Source organism: Eleutherodactylus coqui, chromosome 5 (assembly GCF_035609145.1).
Source record: "Eleutherodactylus coqui strain aEleCoq1 chromosome 5, aEleCoq1.hap1, whole genome shotgun sequence".
Lineage (NCBI taxonomy): Eukaryota > Metazoa > Chordata > Amphibia > Anura > Eleutherodactylidae > Eleutherodactylus > Eleutherodactylus coqui.
Genome location: NC_089841.1, coordinates 82,314,923 through 82,338,573, shown reverse-complemented (window position 1 = coordinate 82,338,573; position 23,651 = coordinate 82,314,923). Strand labels below are relative to the sequence as shown.

At 45.5% G+C, this 23,651-nt stretch overlaps 1 protein-coding gene across 1 annotated transcript in view; it reads left to right on the top strand.

Moving 5' to 3' along the window:
• The first annotated feature begins 5,793 nt into the window (after positions 1 to 5,793).
• DEPDC1B (DEP domain containing 1B) overlaps positions 5,794 to 23,651 on the top strand; it is a 31,166-nt gene continuing 13,308 nt past the window's right edge. Inside the window, exons 1-4 of the mRNA XM_066601865.1 lie at positions 5,794 to 5,894; positions 14,221 to 14,486; positions 17,575 to 17,710; positions 20,008 to 20,135. Of these exons, the coding sequence (XP_066457962.1) occupies positions 5,847 to 5,894; positions 14,221 to 14,486; positions 17,575 to 17,710; positions 20,008 to 20,135 (578 nt within the window). The 5' untranslated portion in view covers positions 5,794 to 5,846. The remainder of the gene's footprint in view (positions 5,895 to 14,220; positions 14,487 to 17,574; positions 17,711 to 20,007; positions 20,136 to 23,651) is intronic.

Here is a 23,651-nt window from a genome sequence, read left to right as displayed (position 1 = left end):
TGCACCCGCGGATGGAAGCTACGTTCTCTCTCACCATCCAAAACGGGGACATTTCTGCTTCATCAATCTGTGTCTAATATTCCTCCTCCTCCTCCTGCTCCTCCTCCTGAAACCTCACGTAATCACGCTGAACGGGCAATTTTTCTTAGGGCCACAAGGCTCACTCAAATAATTTTTCTGAACAATTTTTATAAGTTTCAATGCGCTTAAAAGCGTTGGAACTTTAACTTGAACCAATTTTTCGTTACACTGGGCTGCCTCCAGGCCTAGTTACCACTTAAGCCACATTAACCAAAGCGATTAATGGGTTTCACCTGCCCTCTTGGCTGGCCATGGCCAATTTTTGGGATGTACATTAGTACTGTTGATACAGCAAATTTTGTGGGCCCTCGCCTACAGTGTAATCAAATTAATTTTTAGCCCACCTGCATTACAGCTGACGTTACCTCAGCTGTGTTGGGCAATGCAATGGGATATTTTTGTGTACCGCCGGTGGGTTCCAGGGAGCCACCCATGCTGTAGGTGCACACAGAGTTTTTAATACATCTGTACACTTCTAAAGAACCCCAGTCTGACTGGGGCATGCAGTGTGGGCCGAAGCCCACCTGTATTACGCACGACATTACTACCTCAGCTGTGTTGGGCAATGCAATGGGATATTTCTATGTACCGCCGGTGGCTTCCTGGCACCCACCCAGGCAGTGGGTCCACAGGGAGTTTAACCTACATGTGTCCACTTGTAAAGAACCCCAGTCTGACTGGGGCATGCAGTGTGGGCCGAAGCCCACCTGTATTACGCACGACATTACTACCTCAGCTGTGTTGGGCAATGCAATGGGATATTTTTGTGTACCGCCGGTGGGTTCCAGGGAGCCACCCATGCTGTAGGTGCACACAGAGTTTTTAATACATCTGTACACTTCTAAAGAACCCCAGTCTGACTGGGGCATGCAGTGTGGGCCGAAGCCCACCTGTATTACGCACGACATTACTACCTCAGCTGTGTTGGGCAATGCAATGGGATATTTCTATGTACCGCCGGTGGCTTCCTGGCACCCACCCAGGCAGTGGGTCCACAGGGAGTTTAACCTACATGTGTCCACTTGTAAAGAACCCCAGTCTGACTGGGGCATGCAGTGTGGGCCGAAGCCCACCTGTATTACGCACGACATTACTACCTCAGCTGTGTTGGGCAATGCAATGGGATATTTTTGTGTACCGCCGGTGGGTTCCAGGGAGCCACCCATGCTGTAGGTGCACACGGAGTTTTTAATACATCTGTACACTTCTAAAGAACCCCAGTCTGACTGGGGCATGCAGTGTGGGCCGAAGCCCACCTGCATTACGCACGACATTACTACCTCAGCTGTGTTGGGCAATTCAATGGGATATTTCTATGTACCGCCGGTGGCTTTCTGGCACCCACCCAGGCAGTGGGTCCACAGGGAGTGTAACCTACATGTGTCCACTTGTAAAGAACCCCGGTCAGACTGGGGCATGCAGTGTGGGCCGAAGCCCACCTGTATTACGCACGACATTACTACCTCAGCTGTGTTGGGCAATGCAATGGGATATTTCTATGTACCGCCGGTGGCTTCCTGGCACCCACCCATGCTGTCGGTCCACAGGGACTTCACAATAGGGAGTTGTACCTGCCTGTGTCTATGAATTAAAAAGCCCGGTCTAACTGGGGCATGCAGACACCTTGACAGAATGAATAGTGTGTGGCACATAGGTTCCCCATTGCTATGCCTACGTGTGCAGCTCCTGATGGCGGTGGCACAGGATTCTATTTCTCATTGCTTCTGTACAGCATTGTGGGCTATCGCCCCGCCCCTTTTAAAGAGGGTCGCTGCCTAGCCGTGCCAACCCTCTGCAGTGTGTGCCTGCGGTTCCTCCTCATGGCAGACGCACTTCTAAATAGACATGAGTGTGGCGTGGCATGAGGGCAGCTGAAGGCTGCGCAGGGACACTTTGGTGTGCGCTGTGGGGGGGAGGGGGGGCGGTTGGTCAGCATGTAACCCAGGAGAAGTGGCAGCGGAGTGTCATCCAGGCAGTGATTGTGCTTTGTTGTAGCTAGTGTGGTGCTTAGCAAAGGTATGCCATGCTAATGAGGGCTTTTCAGAAGTAAAAGTTGTTGGGAGGGGGGGGGGGGGGGCCCACTCTTGCCGGTATTGTGGCTTAATAGTGGGACCTGTGAACTTGAGATGCAGCCCAACATGTAGCCCCTCGCCTGCCCTATCCGTTTCTGTGTCATTCCCATCACTTTCTTGAATTGCCCAGATTTTCACACATGAAAACTTTAGCGAGCATCTGCGAAATACAAAAATGCTCTGGTCGCCCATTGACTTCAATGGGGTTCGTTGTTCGAAACGAACCCTCGAGCATCGCGGGAAGTTCGTTCCGAATAACGAACACCCGAACATTTTGGTGTTCGCTCATCTCTAATGTGAACCCTTTGTATTCATGGAGTCTTCTCTTTACTGTTGACTTAGAGACAGATACACCTACTTCCCTGAGAGTGTTCTGGACTTCAGTTGATGTTGTGAACGGGTTCTTCTTCACCAAAGAAAGTATGCGGCGATCATCCACCACCGTTGTCTTCCGTGGACGCCCAGGCCTTTTTGAGTTCCCAAGCTCACCAGTGAATTCCTTTTTTCTCAGAATGTACCCGACTGTTGATTTTGCTACTCCAAGCATGTCTGCTATCTCTCTGATGGATTTTTTCTTTTTTTTCAGCCTCAGGATGTTCTGCTTCACCTCAATTGAGAGTTCCTTTGACCGCATGTTGTCTGGTCACAGCAACAGCTTCCAAATCCAAAACCACACACCTGGAATCAACCCCAGACCTTTTAACTACTTAATTGATTACAGGTTAATGAGGGAGACGCCTTCTGAGTTAATTGCAGCCCTTAGAGTCCATTGTCCAATTACTTTTGGTCCCTTGAAAAAGAGGAGGCTATGCATTACAGAGCTATGATTCCTAAACCCTTTCTCCGATTTGGATGTGGAAACTCTCATATTGCAGCTGGGAGCGTGCACTTTCAGCCCATATTATATATATAATTGTATTTCTGAACATGTTTTTGTAAACAGCTAAAATTACAAAACTTGTGTCACTGTCCAAATATTTCTGGCCCTAACTGTATATTCCCATAGAACAGTGTTCCCCAACTCCAGTCCTCAGGGACCGCCAACAGGTCATGTTTTCAGGATTTCCTCAGTGTTGCACAGGTGATGTAATTATTGTCAGTCCTCAGACATTGCCTCAGGTGTCCTTACTATAGGATATCCTGAAAACATGACCTGTTGATGGTCCCTGAGGATGGGAGTTGGGGACCTCTGCCATAGAAGGTCCACACATAAAGAAGAGTACTTTGGCAGCATAAAAGGGTGCTGAATAAACATTACATTTATTCCCCCACAGCAAAGAAATACAGCGACGTTTCGACCGTGAGGTCTTTTTCAAGCTCAAAGACAATACAACTCATTTTAAAAGTGTCAAAAATCAGAACCCCTAAATCCTTCTCTTTTGAGGTCCCGAGTAACACAGAACAGCTGGTATGATACTCATTCTGAGGATTTGCTCTCTCTAACTTCACACAGGCGAGCGTGATATAGGACCGGGAATTCCGCCCCCGTATCGCGCTCGCCATCCATTTGAAGTCCCTGAGAATGCAAGGCGTTTTCATCACTTCGGGGAAGCAGGGAACCTTCGCCGTGGTGGAGGCTCACAGAGTCTCTACCATTGTTTTCAAAAAACCACACATCGTGTGCACTTTGCACATGGTGCGATGCTGCCGTCGGCCTCATTGCAAACAATGGGTGCTGCGATGCGAGAGCACCCACAAGATAAAACATGCCGGGATTTGTTTCCTGCATAGCATCACGTCTTGTGGGAAAACATCGATCATGTTTATTTTTGTATGCGAGTTTTGTGCATCTCACAACGTACAATTCTTGCATGATTTTCTCGCCAGTGTGAAGGCGGCCCAAAAGAGATGTGTTTGTAGAGCTGTTGGCAATGGGCGGATTTGGCCAGGTTGTGGCCACAGCTGCATTTACAGCTCCACAGTTGACTCTGTATGCCTGGGTTCCCACGGGGTGGAATGGCAGCGGAATTTCCGTACAGTCTTTCTGCACGGAAATTCCGCCAGCAAGTTTTATTCTGGGATGAAGCAGCAAAGTGGACGAGATTTGGAAAGATCTCATCCACACACTGCGGAGAAGCCGTTGCGGCCAAGGCCCGCTGAAACTGCTGTGGAAAGCCCGCTGTTTTTCCGTGCGGTCATTCCATGAGATTTCCACAGGATTTATGTGTGTGGATCGCACGCGCAGGAAGAAATCGCAGCATGCTCTATTTTTGTCTGTGGATCCTGCGGGACGGCTTTCATTGAAGTCAATGGAAGCTGTCATATCCGCGGCACGGCCACAGCTGTCATTGTGGCTGTGCCGCGGATCCGCAGAGGACATTAAAAAAATAAAAGCATTGCGCATGTGTCCGGCATGTCGCTGGCACGTCTGGACGCATCCGCCGTGCTGCAGAAAGAAGATCCGACTGGCGCAGAAGAGATCCACGCTGGAGCCTGAGAGGTAAGAAAACCTTTTTCTTTCTCAATGTCTGTGGGCACGGCTGGGTTCCGCTGTGGGATTCAGCAGTGGAATCCGTGTGGGCACGTGGACATTGGGCCTTAGGGCTCCCACACACTTGCGTTTTTTTAACGCGATTGTCAATGGGACTTTCTATTATTAAAAACGCATCGCACAAAAAACGCCAAGCACAAACCTGCGATGCGTTTTTAACATTAGAAAGTTCCATTGACAAAACATTGAGTTTTTTGACAAAAAATGTGTATGTATACATAATTTTTTTCCCCCATGTTGGACACGGACAGAACTCGTGCAAGAATATCGCCGTGTGAATATGGCCCTACACAGATAGTTGCCCTTTATATGCCAGACATCAGCCAATCACAGGCCACTAAACATGCTCAGTTCTGCGGCACCTTCCTTTGGTGCATATTTTGGCGCATCTCATAGTCCATCATCCTTGCAACAATTTAACCCTTTAGGTTAGACCCTTGCATGTGCACCGTTACTCCCTTCACCTGGTGGTATTTTTCGTGATCCCATGCATTCCCATTGGTTGGCCCCCGTGATCAGACGTTTGCCACATATGTTTTTAGTGGGCGAACTCCTTTCTGGGGTGACCCGCCCGCTCCTGCCTTATATCACTGCAGAGCGGTAAACAGTCGGACATTTTCGCCCTACTGAGTCCATATGAACCGTCGCCTACGGGTAACAGAACGCAGAATTGTTACATGAAACCCCACCACGTTCCGATCTAGAGGGTGTTCAAAAAACAGCAGCGAAAATGAACGAATCGTACAGTGCGAACGCAGCAACGGTCAGACGTCGAACAATAAATCGCTCAATTTTCGTTTATTTCATGCAACATAAAAATCGTTGTTGGTTCATTCACTAATTGTTCAGTTTGCGCTATGTATGCGCAAAATACCGAAGTGCAAATGAACCTATTGAAATCAATGGATTCTATTTTCTGCGTATACGTGAAGCCGGCCTGACCAAATGATAAATGGTTTGCTGTGAACTGCCCCTTAGTGATAACGCACTGCTCATGAGCGCCGCCCCTCGGCCCCCTCACACAGCACATGCAACAAGTGAGAGAAGGAGGAGGAAGTCCCGGCACAGCCACCTCCGCCGCCTCACACATGTCACGTGGTGGCGCTGCAGCCAATAGGCGGCCGCCGTCTCTCAGGTACAAGATTCAAACTGCTGCCCGTCTCTAGGAGACCGAGCGACACCGGGGAGCGGCGGCTGGGGACATGGAGCACCGCATCATCGGGCCGGGCCCGTACAGGGCCACCAAGCTGGTGAGACCCTGCGCTGCTGTAATACTTGTAGATGGACGGTCAGAGGTGCATAGGAATGTCTGTTCGCAGTGCTATGACGTCACTAGTCATGTATATATATCGGGGGGGGGGGGTCTGTAGTCATTTATAGAGTCCATAACCCCAGCTCCAGGGATTTCCACATTGGTGCTCTGTGCCCACTGCTGCCAGTCATGATACATGTATGCCAGGGCTGCACAAGAAAGTCACATGACCACATCTTGGACTACCTGGTGGTCATCTTGAGGTGCCCACCTTGTAAGTGCATTCATTAGGTCACTCTGGGGGGTGACATCGTGTACCGCGGGCGTCTAGAATAAGCGTAATTTCCTTATAAAGTGACGTGCGGCTCCTTGAAGGAGTCCTATATCTGCCCTCTACGTTTTTATACCACTTCTTGTCCCAGCCGCTGCGAAAGAGTATTCGGATGGTGCGAAAACCAAAACTTGTGTGCAGTTTTGCTACAAGTGAATGTAAAAAAAATATCAAAAGTGCGCAAAGATGGCGACATTAACCACTCCACCGGAATAGTCCCCTAGGCCGGATAGTAATTGCGGATTCTGCAGGCGATTGATCCGCGATAATGCGCAAATCAATCAAATGTATTGAAGTTCGCAGTTCCGCTCACATTAGCGGTTGGAATTGTGGAATCTACTCGCGGAAAACGGAATGCAGGATGTTCTATTGTACCGCAGATATCTGTGCCCTATAGGCCATTGTGCTCTGTGCTCTATGGGTATACCCATACCTAATTATATTGCTCATGGGCTGCGGGTATCTGCGTCATGGCTAAGTGGCGGTGCGTTTTTACTTTTTTTTTTAATTGTCCACGTTTTCCTTTGTTTTATCGCAAAGCACAAACTTGTGATTTTCGTGCGATACGTTTTTAACATTAGAAACTCCTATTGTCTATTGCAAGAAAAATGCAAACAGTGGGCATGGTTTTTGGAAGAAAAAGCCTCACTTGATTGCGAAATTGCCTCAAGAAAATCGCGACAATATCGCAATTTTGCTCATGTGATGTCTGAGCGCCACTAATGCTTTTTCTTCCAAAAACATGGCTGCCGCTTGTAATTTTTTTAAATTTTTTATTGCAATAGACGATAGGCGTTTCTAATGTTAAAAACACATCGCACGAAAATCGCAAGTTCATGCATTGCGATGCGATTAAAAAAAAAAAAAAAAACGACGAAAGATCGGGTTTTCATGATTTAAAACATCGAATAAGTGAAAACATCGCAGATGTGAAGGAAACCATTGAAGAACATGGGTTACGTAATTCTGCGTTTTCACTCATTCTCGCATCGCTCAAAAAACGTGCGTTTTTCTTGCACATGTGAAGGCAGCCTGACACGAGCTTTATTTTTCCTGCGGGTAGCGAGTGTATCTCCCATGTGGGAGCGTGCAGCGGTACGCAATGCTTTGCAATCCCCATACGCTATCCTGGCGTGCGCACGCATGTCGCGCACTGTGTGTGGGAGGCACAATTGAATGTAATGTAAAGATTGGTACCATGTATTACGCAGGGGGATAATATGCTCATGTGAGAGCGCCCCAAGGCCGGATATTAAATCTGCTGCGTGTCAACTAATCTGCAGTCAGATCCCCATGGAATAAGGCAAGAGGCGCACTGCAGCATCGCATCTGACTGTCAGTGCAACCTGATGCAGCAGGACACTTGTAGAAAGTCTTAGGCCTCTTCACACGGATTGAATGGCTGTGTTCATCGAGCGCTGCATTGATTGGCTGAGCCGCCGAGTTCGGGAACCAATCAGAGCCAGCGCTTCCAGGAGGAGGGATTTATGAACCCCCTTTCCAGGAAGCACTGGCTGAAGACTGCTTCAGGAGGAGAAGTGTGGCGGAGCAGAGAGCACCTGTTAGGTGATGTATTTTTTATTTTTTTTTAATGGAGTTTGGGGTTATTTTAGGGGAAACAGTAGGACTTCCTAAGCTAGGTTCACACTGGGCGGATTTACCGCGGACATTCCGTCCGGAATTTCGCCGCGGCAAATCCACCTGCGGCCGCTAATCCTGAGATTAGCCGGCCATGTGGACGAGATTTCTCAGAAATCTTGTCCACACAGGACGGCGATTCCGCTGCGGCAAAGCCAGCAGGAGCGCGGCATGTTCATTTTTTTTCTTCTTCTTTTTTTTCTTTCTTTCTTCGCGTAGCTCCGCCCCCGTCACGTGCCGATTCCAGCCAATCAGGAGGCTGGAACCGGCACACGTCATGGGGCGGAGCTACGCGATGATGCGTACAAGGGGGCGGAGCCGAAACGCCGATGCTTCCAAGACCAGCCGAAGGGAGAAGATCCATCTGCGCAAGCGCGTCTAAAAAAGCAAGAAGACACCGAAGTTAGACGGAACCATGGCAACTGGGACGCTAGCAACGGAGCAGGTAAGTGAATAACTTCTGTATGGCTCATATTTAATGCACGATGTATATTACAAAGTGCATTAATATGGCCATACAGAAGTGTATAACCCCACTTGCTTTCGCGAGACAACCCCTTTAAGGAGTTGTCCGACTTGTAGCATCTCAGTACAAACCTTTGCTCATTAAGTAACGTAACAAATCGGCATATACCCACCTCTGCCCGATTCTGCTGTGTCTTGTGACAGTGCTCGGTCCCCCACTTTGATCCCTACAGCTGCTCTCCGGCCCTGTTAACGGGATGTAACAGCGGCTGCAGCCAATTGCAGAGCTCAGTGATCAATTGTCGTGGGAGCGAAGAGAGGTGAGCGGAGGAGGATTTGTTATGTTACTCAGTCGGGAAGATGGTACAACTTGGACAACCCCTTTTAATGTATGTGTGTGTCCAGACACACATCCTAATTGGGGAGCTGTAAAGCTCCTTTTACATGGGCCAGTCATTGGGCCTACACATTCCTATGAACCCAAGTTCTCCTGAAAGGCTGGTCGTTTCATTTAGTTGGACATGAGAATGCTTGCTGTCTGGTTGCACGTCTCGTGGAAAAGGGAGCCAATCAGTGACAGCTGTATGGGGACAAGCAACTATGTTAGCGATGGGCCGTCCCCATATAATCTGCCCGTGTACATGGAGGGAACGAGCGCTGATTGACATGTTCGTTGTCAGTCAGTGGTCATCAACGCAGGCAGATTATCAGCCCTTGTATGGGGGCCTTAAGAGAACACTCAATGTCCATTCCTTCAGACTGACGGGGGCATCTGTACTGTAAGTAGTGGCGGTTCGGGGTGAGCTGCGTATACGGTCATACACAGGGATTTCCTTTTGTGTATGTGCAGAAACTATCATGCTGCTGGACACTTCCCGGTTGTTGGCTCTGTACCAGTAGTGGTTTGGCCATTTCCTCTTAGTCACAGGATCTGGTTGTATGTCATCTGCCACTTCTCTTGTTACAAGTTCAGGCACGGTTCTAGTATTTCATCTATTGTATAGAGGAATGTACACGTCTTTGTCCTACCATCAGCTACTTTAGTAGAGTAAAGCCTCGTTCATGTATCAAGAGTAGAGATGAGCGAGCGTACTCGGAAAAGCACTACTCGCTCGAGTAATTTGCTTTATCCGAGTATCGCTGTGCTCGTCCCTGAAGATTCGGGTGCCGCTGCGGCTGACAGGTGAGTCGCAGCGGGGAGCAGGGGAGAGCGGGCGGGAGAGAGGGAGAGAAAGATCTCCCCTCCGTTCCTCCCCGCTCTCCCCTGCAGCTCCCCGCTCCGTGCCGGCACCCGAATCTTCAGACCCGAGCACAGCGATACTCGGATAAAGCCAATTACTCGAGCGAGTAGTGCTTTTCCGAGTACGCTCGCTCATCTCTAATCAAGAGTGATGGAAACGCTTATAGGTCACACCCAAAAACTACTGAGAAACCTTCTTGTCATAGAAATGCTGCATCACCAAGTCACCAAGATACCGCGCTGTGAAAGCTTCTGTACGCTGTATACTGTTGTATCCACGATGCAATCTAGTGATCAAGAAAGATCTTGAGAAAAGTGAGAAATTAAGTTGTGTTTAGACAGAATGATTACACTGGTCAACAAATCCCAAAATTTTTTTCTGTATCTGGTTTGTAAACAGGTTAATGTAACTAATTTTGAGGTGCTGAATTCAGTGGATGAATCAGATTCTATCTATCATGTCACATTTCTGAGATACATAGCACTATTAGGCTGTCTGTCCAAGGGGCGTTTTTGCATTAATAATCCCCGTGGGGATAATCCGGCCGCGGGGAAAGCAGTGCACGTTTTTCATAGCGTTGCTATGGAAAAGAGACAGCCCTGCTGTCCACAAGCGGATCACCATAGGGATTCTCCACTCACGGGCAGCAAGTCGCAGCATGCTGCGATTCTCCACAGTGAGTCTGTTTGTTAGATAGGCTCACCGCAGAGATCTGTCATCTGGATCCTGCTCCCCGGCGGCGGCTCCCGCCCGTGGACAGGCAGCCTTACATAGAAAATAATACAGTATTGCAAAATATTGTCTAGTTTTAACCCTTTCCAATCCACTGTCTGACGTCTGAAGACATTCTGATTGAAGGCTGCACAGCTTCAATGTCTGGGGGCACTCCAGCATGTCCCACACCGCAGGACTGGCTCTAGCCAGCAGATGGCACCATTGTGAATTGGCAGAAAGAGAAAGATCCCTGTGAAACCCTGAATCCAAAATTGGACTGCAAAGGGTTAAATACAAAAAAACCCCACTCAGAACTCAATGATGTTTTTCTGGTAATGTATTTGTGAATAAAACTCAAAAAATACTGGTATGCTGAGGTAAGAATGAGAAGTGCTTTAAGCAGATTACAACAAACACTAAACAGCAGTACAGAGAGGCTCATGTCGGTAACCTTCCTGCTCAACTATATTGTTCTGTCATCTAGTGACCATTTTTAGAACTTCTTCCACTGCGTATTACATTCAGATAAAGAGTTTAGCTTAGTCACTGGTTGAATTTAATATAAATAAATCACCAGAAAATGAGCACAAACTCAAAAACCTTTTGTAAAAAAAATTGAAAAAATCTAAATTACATAAAAACCTTACGTGATACATCATTTCTAAATGGAAATTCGGATTCTACAGCCAAAAATCCATAAGAATTGATATATCGCATACCAGATGCAAAAACTGTTGAGCAGTGTTCTTGTTCCAAAAAATCGATAAAACTAACAAAAGTGAACGATAAGCTCAGAATGTGAAACACCGAACCTTTCCCAGCGATGATTTGGCTGTCTAAACAGGTTGTCCAAGTGTGAACGAGCTGCTGATGACACCACTAGCTCGTGGAAACCAGAATCGCGAGGCTCTCATTAGGTATAAAAGTTGTAGAACCCTTCATTTCTGCTGTGATTTAAGCTTCATTTAGATAAAGGCGGAAAATCCCTTTAAATAAAGAGTTTGTGTTATATACACTACTAGTGTAGGGATTGTATACCTACCGCAGGGCACATGTAGTGGAGTGTGACATGTAATTGATGACTTCCTGTTCTTATCTTTCTGGCACACCAGGTGACCCTTGCCACTAGCAATATATGTTCCTCTGACAGCCCATGTATACAAGCCGGGTGCTAACCATCATCATCATCATTCCTTGCAGACAGTTCCGTCTTCTGCGTTCTCTGTTTATACATTGATAGTACTAACTATATTTTAGAATTTCATTAGTGTGACGGTTACTTTCCAAGCAAAGGCTGTTTACACTGTAGCATGATTATGTAGGCTTTATAGTGGGTTTATGTTGGACAGATCTATGATATAACACCCACACTATACACTCATATAAGACCATTTCATATGGCTTGCCTGCAGTATACAGCACATTATAGAGTATTTTCGGGCTGTCTGTGAGGCTATACGCATGGACGTTTTTCACACAGACTGATGGTCCACATATAAAAAGGCTCATGGCATGTCTTGTTCCGCTCTTAGAGCTTCTGCACTTTTCGAGGGCGATATCAGGCCGTGATTCATGGCACCATATCTCCCTTGCAGTCCTTCTGAAAACCCCTGGATACGAGGCGGTTTCAAAAGAAAACAGCCTCACATCCCTGCGAGGATGAAGGAATCCCCTATAGCGAGGGGAGAGAGGGGCAGAACTACAGGGGATCTCCTAGAGATCTTCCCATATTTGGAAAGATAGGGGCATGGCTAGAGGGATTCCCCCAGATCAGGGCTAGAGAGGGTTCTCATAGTGATTCCCCTCTGGCCAAGAGAGGGGGCGGGGCTAGAGGGATCCCTATATGACCTGACATTCTCTGGTAATAAACAATGTATGTGACTGGTCAGAGTCCTCTCTGGTCTGGTCTAGATGCTGAGTATAACCTGTGGTGGTCCCCCAGGGAAGGTTACAGTCCTGAAATGTGATGGTAATGTTTACAGCAGTCCAGAGATGGTGGAGGAGTAGTGATCGTTCCTGTTGCATGCGGTGTGGTGACTGCAGGGGTCACTTTCACACTCTGTTGATTAACAATTGAACAATGGACACAGGTGACAAAACAGCCTGTTACCGAAACTAATCTGCAGAGCAGTATTTGGTGTTCTTGGCCCAGCTGAGTTTTACAGGGAGGGATTTTAGGTTTCCTCTTCTCTTATATTTACACGGCTAAACATAACGCAGGAGTTCGCTGCAGTCTTGAGACACTGAATTCACGCGTTGTACTAATCCATTGTTTTCAGTGGGTTAATTTACATGGGCCTTTTTTTTTTTTTTTTTCTTGCACCAATAGCTTAAGTGAGAATAGGAATTGCAAAATGTGATTGTTCCCAGCAAGAGAAACCACGTAATCTTGTAGATATGATACCTTTTAATGGCTAACAAAAATACACGATATTACTGCGAGCTTGCGAATCTCTCGGGTTCTTCGTCAGGCTAAAATGGAATAGATCTGAAGAGGCATGAATATTTATACACACTTATAACATACATACTTATGACAAGGCACAGATATGGATGTGATTGGTTCGCGCTTAAAAGTAATACCGCAACAGCAAACAAACTTTTTTGTCTAGGCACTGATAACGGAGTGAAAGTTTTATGGTCCCTGAATTACTGTTGGAGGGTTTTCACCAGGCCAGCAGTCTTATCTGTGCAATAAATGTCTCACACTTCCCATTCACGCATAAATCCTGGGGAACCATTTAACCCAGTATTCAGCGTGTCAAAAGTTGTTATAAATTTATTTTCCCAAATTCTTCTGTGGTTTTGTGACTTGAAACCACCCTTCAATATCAAAACTCTCATATCTCCTATGTCATGTCCATGGTTAGAGAAGTGCTCGGCCACAGACAATTCTCTCTTTCTGTGATAATGAAAACAAAGATCTGGTACCGTGTTTCTCTTGCTGAGAACAATCACATTTTTCTCTTTCTGTGATTAATTGTATGGCGATGAGACCTCATCCTCGCTTTCAGTTTTTTCCGTTTCTCCGATTAAAAGGTATATGTACAAGATTACTTGGCTTCTCTTGCTGGGAACAATCACATTTTGCTCTACCGGCTAACACCATACCAAACCTTTGTTTTCATGATAGGAATTGCAATGTACAGTGTCTTGCACAGCTCGTGAACAGGGTGTCCGTGCGCGACGCGACCAAGAATCTGACGGAACTTGCAATGGGCCGTGTAATGGCCATCAAAAGGAGCAAATCTAAGGCCGTATTTACACGGCTGATTTTCTCATATGAGTTTTGTGTATTGTAGGTCATACAAAACTCATGGAAATATAACCCATTATTTGCAGTGGGTCTATTTACATGTGCGTTTTTCCCCCCCCTCTTGCCGTAATGCTGCGAGACGGACACATTACAACCTGTCATGTTTTTGGACAATATCGCTCATTATTTCTCATGGGAGGCAAAAAAATCACACTCGCACTACGATGTGGTTTTACTAGTAAAGGTACTGGAGGAAAATGCGATTATTTAATCTTTTTTTTTTTCACGTGTGCGTGTGAAAAATACACATGCAATATCAGTCCGCCTTTCTTGGACGGAGCCAGAGAAAGATATGAAGGAGCCCTGGGAGATGGCCTGAATCTCTGCACATTCTGAGCGGAACAGTCCAGTGGGCGGAGCTACCAGTGATTGACAGCTGTGTATGACTGTACATACAGGGGTAGCTGTCAGTCACTGATAGGACCGCCCTCTATCAATCACTGAACTCTATAAACGCTGAACATTCCCAGAGTGCTTTCTTAATGACTAATTATTTTGTGCAAGGTGTCCAAGTGGTTATAGGTTCGGAATTCCCAATGTTGATGTATTCGTTTTGCTGGTTATTGCTGCACTGAATACAAGATTTGAGTCTTCTCCTGTTTCCTGTCATTTTTTTCAGTGGAATGAAACTATTGAGCTTTTCCGCTCTGGAATGACCCAGAAGAAGCATCGTGTGCACTTTAAAACCTACGAGCGATGCTTCACTGCGACAGAAGCCGTGGACTGGTTACATGAACTGCTCCAGTGTAACCAAAACTTTGGGCCAGAAGTAACTCGCAGTCAAACGATCCAGCTGCTAAAGAAGTTCCTGAAGAACCACGTCATTGAGGATGTGAAGGGCAGATGGGGCAGAGAAGACTTTGAGGATAATAGCAGTCTGTACAGGTGAATTCTGCATCTCCCGGCCTTGGGCTTTCAGGATAGTTTTTCTCATATCCTCTTTTAATTGACATAAAAAGCCAGCAATGAGAAGGAAGCACAAAAAAGCGAAGAAACTATAAAATAGATTAGTTTTAAAATGCTAATTTATTGTGTGTAAAATTTTAACCCTTGATGACCCTTCTGGATATTTAGAAAATCCTTCACCGAGTAAAAGGTTTTAAGATGGCTATATAGATTAGATGTCTGTCTGCTGAACGCTTGTTCTGCTGCTAGCTGCCTCGCCTGACCTCCCCATACACATGAATGTTAAGGGAGGGGTTGGGCGGTTCATACCCGTTAGGTGATGGTCCGGATTCACAGATATCAGTGGATTTGACCTATATACATCTAATATCTATAGCCATCCACCTGAGAAGATCAGTAGGCAAAACTATGTTATGTGCATGGTTTTTCAGGCTTAGGTTCAATTGGTATTCACTTCACCGACTTTTATGACGTATCCACATAATATGCCATAAATGTGTAATAGGTGTGTGCATAAATGTCTGATGCACGCTCGACTGTCCCTGTATAGAAAGGAATAGGCAGACCCTTGTACTAGCACAGAGAACTCTTCATTCATTCTCGGTCGGGAAGTTGTAGTCGGCACACCAGGTCGGATTGACGACCGTGAATCCCTCTTTAGACATGGGTACGGGTCCCAAGGGTGTCCTGTTGGTAGATGGAAATGTCTGTGTTAGCAATACCCCTCTAAAGTCAGAGAGGTAGATCATATACATTTTATAATAATAATCTTTATTTGTATAGCGCCAACTTATTCCGCAGCGCTTTCAGGCATGGATAAATGCAAAACAATACAACAATTGCAACAATTACAATGTGAGGTACATTGGGTTAGACACAAATGGGTTGGGGTGGTACAGGAGGTGCAGGGGTTGGGGAACACAGGCAATAGAAAATTTCATGTACAGATCATTTATTAGAAGGCAAACAGGGTGGGGCACCATAGGGAGGGGCGGGGGACTAGGTCAGGAGATTTGGTATGCTTCCCTGAAGAGGTGCGTTTTTAAGGCATGTCTGAAATTTCGTCCATTGGGAATTGTCCGGATGCCTTGGGGTAGAGCGTTCCAGAGGATTGTTGCTGCTCTGGTGAAGTCCTGTAGGCGAGCATGAGAGGTTCGTATTAGAGGGGTGTTTAGTCTGAGTGTGTTAGCCGATCGGAGTGAGCGCGCTGGGTGGTGTACTAACAGTAGGGAGGAGATGTACGGTGGCGGAGCGCCATGCAGAGCTTTGTGAGTGAGGTAGAGGAGTTTAAATTTAGTTCTGCAGTGGATGGGCAGCCAATGCAGCGACTGGCATAATGCAGAGGCGTCTGAATAACGACTGGATAGAAAAATGAGTCTAGCTGCTGCATTTAGTATGGATTGGAGCGGAGCGAGTCTAGTGCGGGGGAGGCCAATGAGTAGCGAGTTGCAGTAGTCAAGCCGGGAATGGATGAGGGCAACCACGAGCGTCTTTAGCGTGTCCGTGGTTAGGAACGGACGTATTTTAGCAATATTTCTGAGGTGCATGTGGCATGTTTGGGCCAGAGATTGGATATGGGCGGCAAAGGAGAGGTCAGAGTCCAGTGTGACCCCAAGGCATCGGGCATGCCGCCTGGGGGTTATGATGGTGCCGGACACTGGAATGGAGATGTTGAGGGGAGGTCGGTTAGAAGGTGGAAAGACAAGGAGGTCAGTTTTAGAGAGGTTTAGTTTGAGAAAAAGGGAGGACATCGTGTTAGAGACAGCGGACAGACAGTCTGTGATATTTTGGAGGAATGGTCCAGAGATCTCACGAAAGGAGGTGTATAGTTGGGTGTCATCAGCGTAGAGATGGTATTTTAGCGTTGGTCAAACTACTAAAGGCTTAAGAAGTCGGTTAGACTACTAGGCAGCCGGTTTGCTCTGAGAACTGTCCTCAAAGTCCATAGAAAATGATCTAAAACTAGGTGAAAGCAGGAAATTGGTACACTACCTGGCTCTTGGTGTGTGTCCTACCTTACCTTTTTTATCACCCTGTCGTTCTTCTGCGAACATTCGGCAGCAATTAATTTCTTCGTATATCTTTTTAATACAGGTCGGGACTGTTTTTCTAATATGGAGTCCAAATCACCTGCAGTAGAGATAGGGTGGAGTTTGCTTGGCCTTTCATACATGTCTTAACAAATTTAACTCCAGCATATTTTGGATTAAGACACACATCTCTTGACTGTGCGGCAAGACAGCAAATCTGTCTGCTATGAACTGGTGTAGATCTGTGCTAGAATTTACACCAGTTTCTGACGTAGACCATAGTAAATCGGTTGTGCCGCGAGTAGACATGCCCTCCACAAAGCCCCGCCCACTCTATTTTTCTGTTTTTTCACACTTTTCATAAAGTGTGCAAAAATGGCATGTACCAAAATTTGTGACCGTTTTTACGTCAGGAAAGTGCCTTAGTAAATCCATAGAGTTAAAAGATAAAATTCTGGCTGCCTGCAAACACCACTAGGGAGCTTACTAAGGAGCTATCTGCATACTGGTATAGGGGCATTCTACACGGAATGAATGTTGGACACTAAAGCGTCCGACAGCCGTCCGAGCAAGAATCGCTGCTGTGCCTTCACATAGGAGCGATGAGTAAATGGAGGCAGAACATGCTGGGCATCATTCCCCCCCCCCCCCCCCCCCTCCCTTCCCATTCCAACCTGCCTCCATTCACAGTAAGCAGGCAGTGTTGATAGATTATTGTCGCTGGTCTTCCACAGCACGTGTCTACACCACACAATTGTTTTGCAAACTGTCCGATCTGACGATGATCATTCTGTGTAAAAGGGACATTAGTATTACTATGTGACATAGCTTTAGATAGTGTTTTCAACTATCTCTATCAAGGACACAACTACATATGGGTATGGGTTAATCTAATTTACCTCAATAACCTGTTTGGCGCATATGTTATTGTAGATCAGTTTGGAAGCCATTTTGGCCCCATACTCACTCTTAATACTTCTAGCTCATCATTGGCTTAATTTAATTAATATTATTTGTCTTTTTTTTTTCTTTTAAAGGTTTCCACCAACATCACCACTTAAACCATATCCAAAAAGACCGCATCCAAAAGTGGACCCTCTTCCATTTCCTCAGTGGACTGATGAAGACTCTGTGGCTTCAAACATTCGTATTCCTGTGAAACCTGTTGTAATGGTTTGTTTCACTTCTTCCCCTCCTTGTGATGCAGCAGCTTCTCACTACTACTGGTACCCCATTGACTATTCACAGCCCACTGTTACAGATCTGGCATGAAACGCTGGATGAAAGTCATGGTATGGAGGACTTTTTCATCCAGTAAAAATGCTGGACAGGTGCAGGAACCTAACAGACTCCATTATAGTCAATGGGGTCCATCCGGCACAGTTTGGTTCAGTTATGAGACAGATCAGCTCATCAAGGGAATTCCGTTTTCCTGCTCCTATAACGGATTCCCTAGTGCAGATGTGAATAGAAGCTTATTTGCCCCAGTAAAAAAAAATGAAGCAAACAGAAAGCATTCATTTATTTTATTTTTAAACCCATTGAAATCAAAAAAGAAAAAAAAACTGATCAGTTTATTTCAGTTTTACATTCGTTTCTCCTCCCCAAAAACTGAGCAGAGAGATGGAAACCCTGAACTGAGCCCTAATGCAGGTAAGAATTCACCCTTACAAGTAAGGCCTCGCCTCCTGTTGTATAATGTTTCCCCTTCGGGGACAAACCTTTTGCCACAGTCCTCATGTCACTGAACCAAACAAAAGCCTCCCTTTGTGGCGCTGTATAATTTTCAGGTCGCGGTCTGATGCCACCTGCTGCACTTTAATCTACACGGTTGATGTTCTAATATGCTAATATATTCCTCTCCAAGTGAAAATGTTAATCAAAGGCATTTCCTCTCCTTCCATGCACCAAGCTCTTCAGTTTTCAAGCACAGGACAAATTGCTCCAGTATCAAGTTGATTTTGTGGTTTATACACTCCTCAGAAAATTGTTTTTCAGTGATTGCTGGAACATCAGCCGTTTTAATCCTATAAACATTGCTGCTAAGATTGGACGCAGGGAAGGCTGTAGTTAGGAATCGGGGGCTTGCTGTGTGCTAGTTTTCATAACGCTTGTATTTATCAAGGGCCTAATTGAAATGTCAGAAGTGTCATTCTAAAACTTTTATGGCATGTTGACTAAACAATGCCATAAAAGTCAGAACAAAGGACGTCTGACCACTGAGGATTTTCTTGCTTTTCCCTTTCCAGGGATTTACAGCCATGTCATAAGACACGGCACGCTTTTCTTTTAAATGGTCAGTAACTTTTCAACAAACTCTGTGATAGCCAATATGATAACCTGCAAATCAGTTTAGAGGATAACTTGCTTGTTAGTGGAGATCTCACTCCAGAGACCCCTGATGAACAAGAGCTGTGAAGGGGAGAAGCAATGGAAAGGACTTAATTGTATAGTGCCAACTTATTCTGCAGGTAATTTGTTTATTACCTCTCAGCAAGCTTGGGTACTCATTTTACCAACCTCAGAAGGATGGAAGGCTGAGTCAACCTTGAGCCGGGTACCTGAAACATGCGGGAATTGAACTCGCAACCTTCATGTCGTGAGTGAGAGCTTAGGACTGCATTCTGCTGCCATAACACTCTGCTATAACACCCTAGAACTGCTTCTCCTGACACAGTTCATGGGGACGGCAGCAGGAGTGGGATCGGACATTAATAAAGCACCAGTGGGGGTGGGACAGATTTGACAGATTGGGGGCACAGGGCTATTTGAAAATAAATGAAGTATAATGGAGACCTTTCTTAATAAAGTGGTATATGGAAACAGATGCATTAGCGAGTACAGGGCAGAGACGGCTGCAGCGCCCTCTTCTGCAGCTGAAGATGGAGTTCTCAACCCTATCTTCATATAACCGAAGAGGGGTTTTGCAAGAAAAATGTACAGAATAGACTGATAAAACCTGTGGCAGAAATGCTTAGAATCACCTATTCTGTATGTTAAAAACAAAAGAAAACAAGTACAGTCACTCTGTGTTTTATCCGATCTCCGTTTAGGAGTCACAGCCGTGCTGCTCAGCACTGCTGTATAATGTCCTTCATGCTATTGCTGCTTCGCAGACTGTGAGAGATAGAAATAGGGAAAATTCCTCTGTATGGAGATATCATAGCTGCTAGTCTACACTACCGAGCTCAGGGAAAATTTGACAACTGGATATAGCATGCAGAAATGCTATATAAATGTCATATATAGATATGTTGTTCATCTTGTACACACACAAGGCAACTTCAAACAACTGATCGTTAGTGGGTCCTGAGCAGTGCACCCCTACTAATCAGATATTGATGACCTCTCCTGAGAACGGGTCATCAATTTTCGCGTCCCAGAAACCCCTTTAATCACACGTAAGGCTGACTTGTCTGGATGAGCGCTGTGCTGTTACACAGAACTAAAATATGTTTTTTGTTTTCTAGAATTCTGAGATGTGGTATAAACGTCACAGCATTGCGATCGGGGAGGTGCATACTTGTCAACTGGTGTATCGCAGAGAGCTAACTGCAGCAAACATTGAAGAGATATGGAAATCTAGGACACTATTACGGTAAGTCAGCCGTGTATTATTGACTTGTCATAGAGATTTGTTTTAAATATAATTACCTTTTTCAATAACGAAGTTGAAAAATTAAAGGGGTTTTCCCAAGATTTAAAAGTTATCCACTACCCGCAGGATAGGGAATAACTGTCTTATTGGTAACAGGGGTTTCATATTTAAGAGATAACTTTAGAACTTTGGGAAAACTCCTTTAGGATGTTAGAGGTGTGTTTTTGTTCTTTTTTTTTTTTTTTTTTTTTTTTTGTGTGTGTATTTTAATAGCTGTAAGCTCGGGGCACTGCAGCTACACCTAGGGCAGACTCACACAAGTGTAATTTAATCGCGTACCATGCGCGCAATGTATGCTGTAAATGGATTCAATGAAAGTACAGTAAACAGAAATCGTAGAAATGACAAGTTGAAACACAAAGGAGCCGGTTTATTACTTTTGTGTTTGTTGTTGTGTGTGTGTGTTTTTTCTTTCTGTTTGTTTTGTTGCCTTTTTGTGTTTTGTCTGTCTGCTAGTTTACTGATTTGGCAGTTTAATATCCGATTGATTTATTCGTTCAGCGCACGGCACTATATAAATTTGGTACGTTAGAATATGTGTTAGAATGCCGTCAAGCTTGATGGTCTCAGTTTACCTAAAAACTTTGAATTGTGTCCCTAACATCGAACAGTTGTTGTTCTGGTTCTTGCTAGATCACAGTAATCTGAAAGATAATTGTTCAGTGTGAGTGCCTGCAAGATCTGAATGACGGACGATAATTCGTTCATTGTTCAAATCGTGCAGGCATAAAAAAAAAATCAAACAACGATCGGCCTGTGTAAACATGAACAACGTCACGTTTACAGTGAATGGAAGCGGGCAGCCAGAATGATCTCAGGCCCACATCACCTCCATTCACTGATGATCGCTCCTGTGTGAAAGCACAGGAGTGATTGTCACTGCGATGGCTGTCAGTTACTTTTGCGCCCGACTGTCATCCCATGTAAAAGGGACCTTAATGGGCAAAAAAAAGGAGCAAATCAAGAAAACGAGCACATCCACAATTAACAAAAAAAAAAAAATCTGCCCCAAGGTACCTTTTATATGACTAAGATATAATGACAGAAGCCTGAGCAACTCCTAAAAGGGGTGATTCGAGCATTTGACACAATGTCTGCCGGCCATGCAAACTGTGGAGACCCATCCTAGGAAGGGAGAATGCATCTCTAGACTGGAAGGGCGCAGGGCGGAGCTTATTCAGCGCTATTAGGGGGAATGGCTAGCCTGACGGGAACAGTATGGTCTTGGGCGCCATCTCCTTTCTCCTCTGGTCTAGAGATGTATTTGCCTGGTTTGGATAGGTTTCCATGGGCTGCATTGATGATGGCTAGAGATGAGCGAGCACCCAAATGCTCGGGTCCGCGTTATTGGAGTCGAGCTTTTCGTAAAACTCGAGAGAGCTACTCGAGTAACGAACCCCATTGACTACATTGGGAGACTCAAGCATTTTTGTATGTGGGACGCCGGGTCCCGAGCGTTTTCTTCTTCTTCTTTTTTTTTTTCCTTGGTTCGTGTTCTCTTGCGTGCTGCGTCGGGGTGGGGTTGAACACGGCATCAAGCTCGGCAGAGTAGGTTCGATCAACTCTAATGATGGCCATTTTGTTGAATTCCTGGGCTACCCATAGACCATAGTTTATTTTGAGTCCGATGACTCGCCGTAATTTTGCATTGCTGTATTCTAAGAGCTCCAACTCTTTGTTTGTTTTATGACTTGTGTCTAATAAAAACTTTATTTTTTTCTCAAACCTACAAAGGGACTCTTTAACTATTTAATCTTATTTTACTTTTGTAACAATTGACAGGCAGCCTCCCACAGGTGATCACACAAGTACAACTGTGATCACAGCACTGCAAATATATGGTGCAGGGTCGTTCATTACTAGCATTAAGTGGTTATACACTGTGTTGTCTTATGCCCCTTTTACAAAGGCAGACAGTCTTTCAAACGACTTGTCGGCGCTCATGCACAGCGTTTACACAGAGACTTGCCGCTGGATCGCGGGCTACTTGTCTTTATCTTGCTCGGCACATCCCCTCCTATGGAAAGCGTTGAGCAGGTAGCATTTACACAGGGCAAGAAGCCCACGAGCCAACGATGTTTTGTAAACTGACTGAAAAGTCAGCTTAAGGTCCCCTATCCACAGGCGTTGCGGTATCCTGCTATGGAAAGCTTCAGACGGCACGATTTGCCGGCGAAATCACGTCCGTGGACAGGGGGGCCTAACAAACCACGAATGACAAGTGAGCAATTTTTGCACATTTTACAAGACCCCGTATAAATGGGTCTTTACTGAAAACTGTGGTCAGTGGGAGATCTAACTATTTCAAGACTCTTGCTGTGTTACTCTGGTAATTGCACACCCAAAATGCACCTTTTACTGAAAAGGGGTGGTAGGCATTGTTGTTCATACACTGCGCTATTCTCCGATTTGTTGCACTACAGACTGAAATATCTGTCCATGGCGCTTATAGTTGCAGCGCTGTGAAATAGCTGCACAGCTGATAATGTTCTTCTGGCTGCTTTCGAAGATTTAGCCTGTGTTATAATACAATAGGGTGTAACTATATAAAGACAATTTGTACTGTACTTTGTTTGTCATTAACAATAAGGATGTCAATCATGACAAACCTTGTTTCTGAGCCCCGGATCTTAGAAGTGACACAGAGCTTATCAGATCTCACAAGAGGTAATCTGCATCCTTCTTATTAAAGGATGATCTGTTGTCCTTAGAGAGAGGATGCACAGTGACTTAAGATACTATTTTACTAGTCTTAGGTTTATTATTTGTTTTTAATCTGATCAGTCTGTAAGCGAGCGGTCCTTGTAAAAGGTTAACCCCTTAGTGACCACCTATATGTGTTTTCATGTACTGGGTGTCTGGGCTTTAATTCCCAGGGCAGTAAAAACACACCAACCCTGTAGATTAAAGCCACAGGGTTTGCAAGTGTGACAGCTCTATGCTATCGGCTGACAGAGATAACCGATAGTTTGGAGCTGTCATGGTGGGCCCGTGGTGTGCCCCCCCCCCCCCCCCGCGCGGTCACGCGATCGCCATTAACAAATGAATAACATCGATCTAATAAAATTTAAAAAACAAAGTTATAGAAAGTTAAAGTTAATGCTCACCTTTGGCCTCTGTGGTGTCCCGTAGTGTTGTGGTCCTTCAAGGACCTGACGCTATCTTCTATGCATTCACGGCAGACATAAAATGTCGGGCACATGTGCAGAAGGCCAGAGAGCCTGAGAAATTTAAAGTCTTCCTGCCCCTGGCTGTCAAACATGGCTGAAAACAGGGGGCAGAAGCTAGGGATGGCCCAGGACATTTAAAATCTCCTTGCTCTTGGCTACTAAAGGTATCACTTGATCGCCGTTATCCAATGAATAATGGCGATCACGTAAAAGTTGAAAAAAAAAAATTGAAGTTTAATCTCCCCTCACTGATGCAATCGGTGAGAGGAGATGAAATTTCTTACCG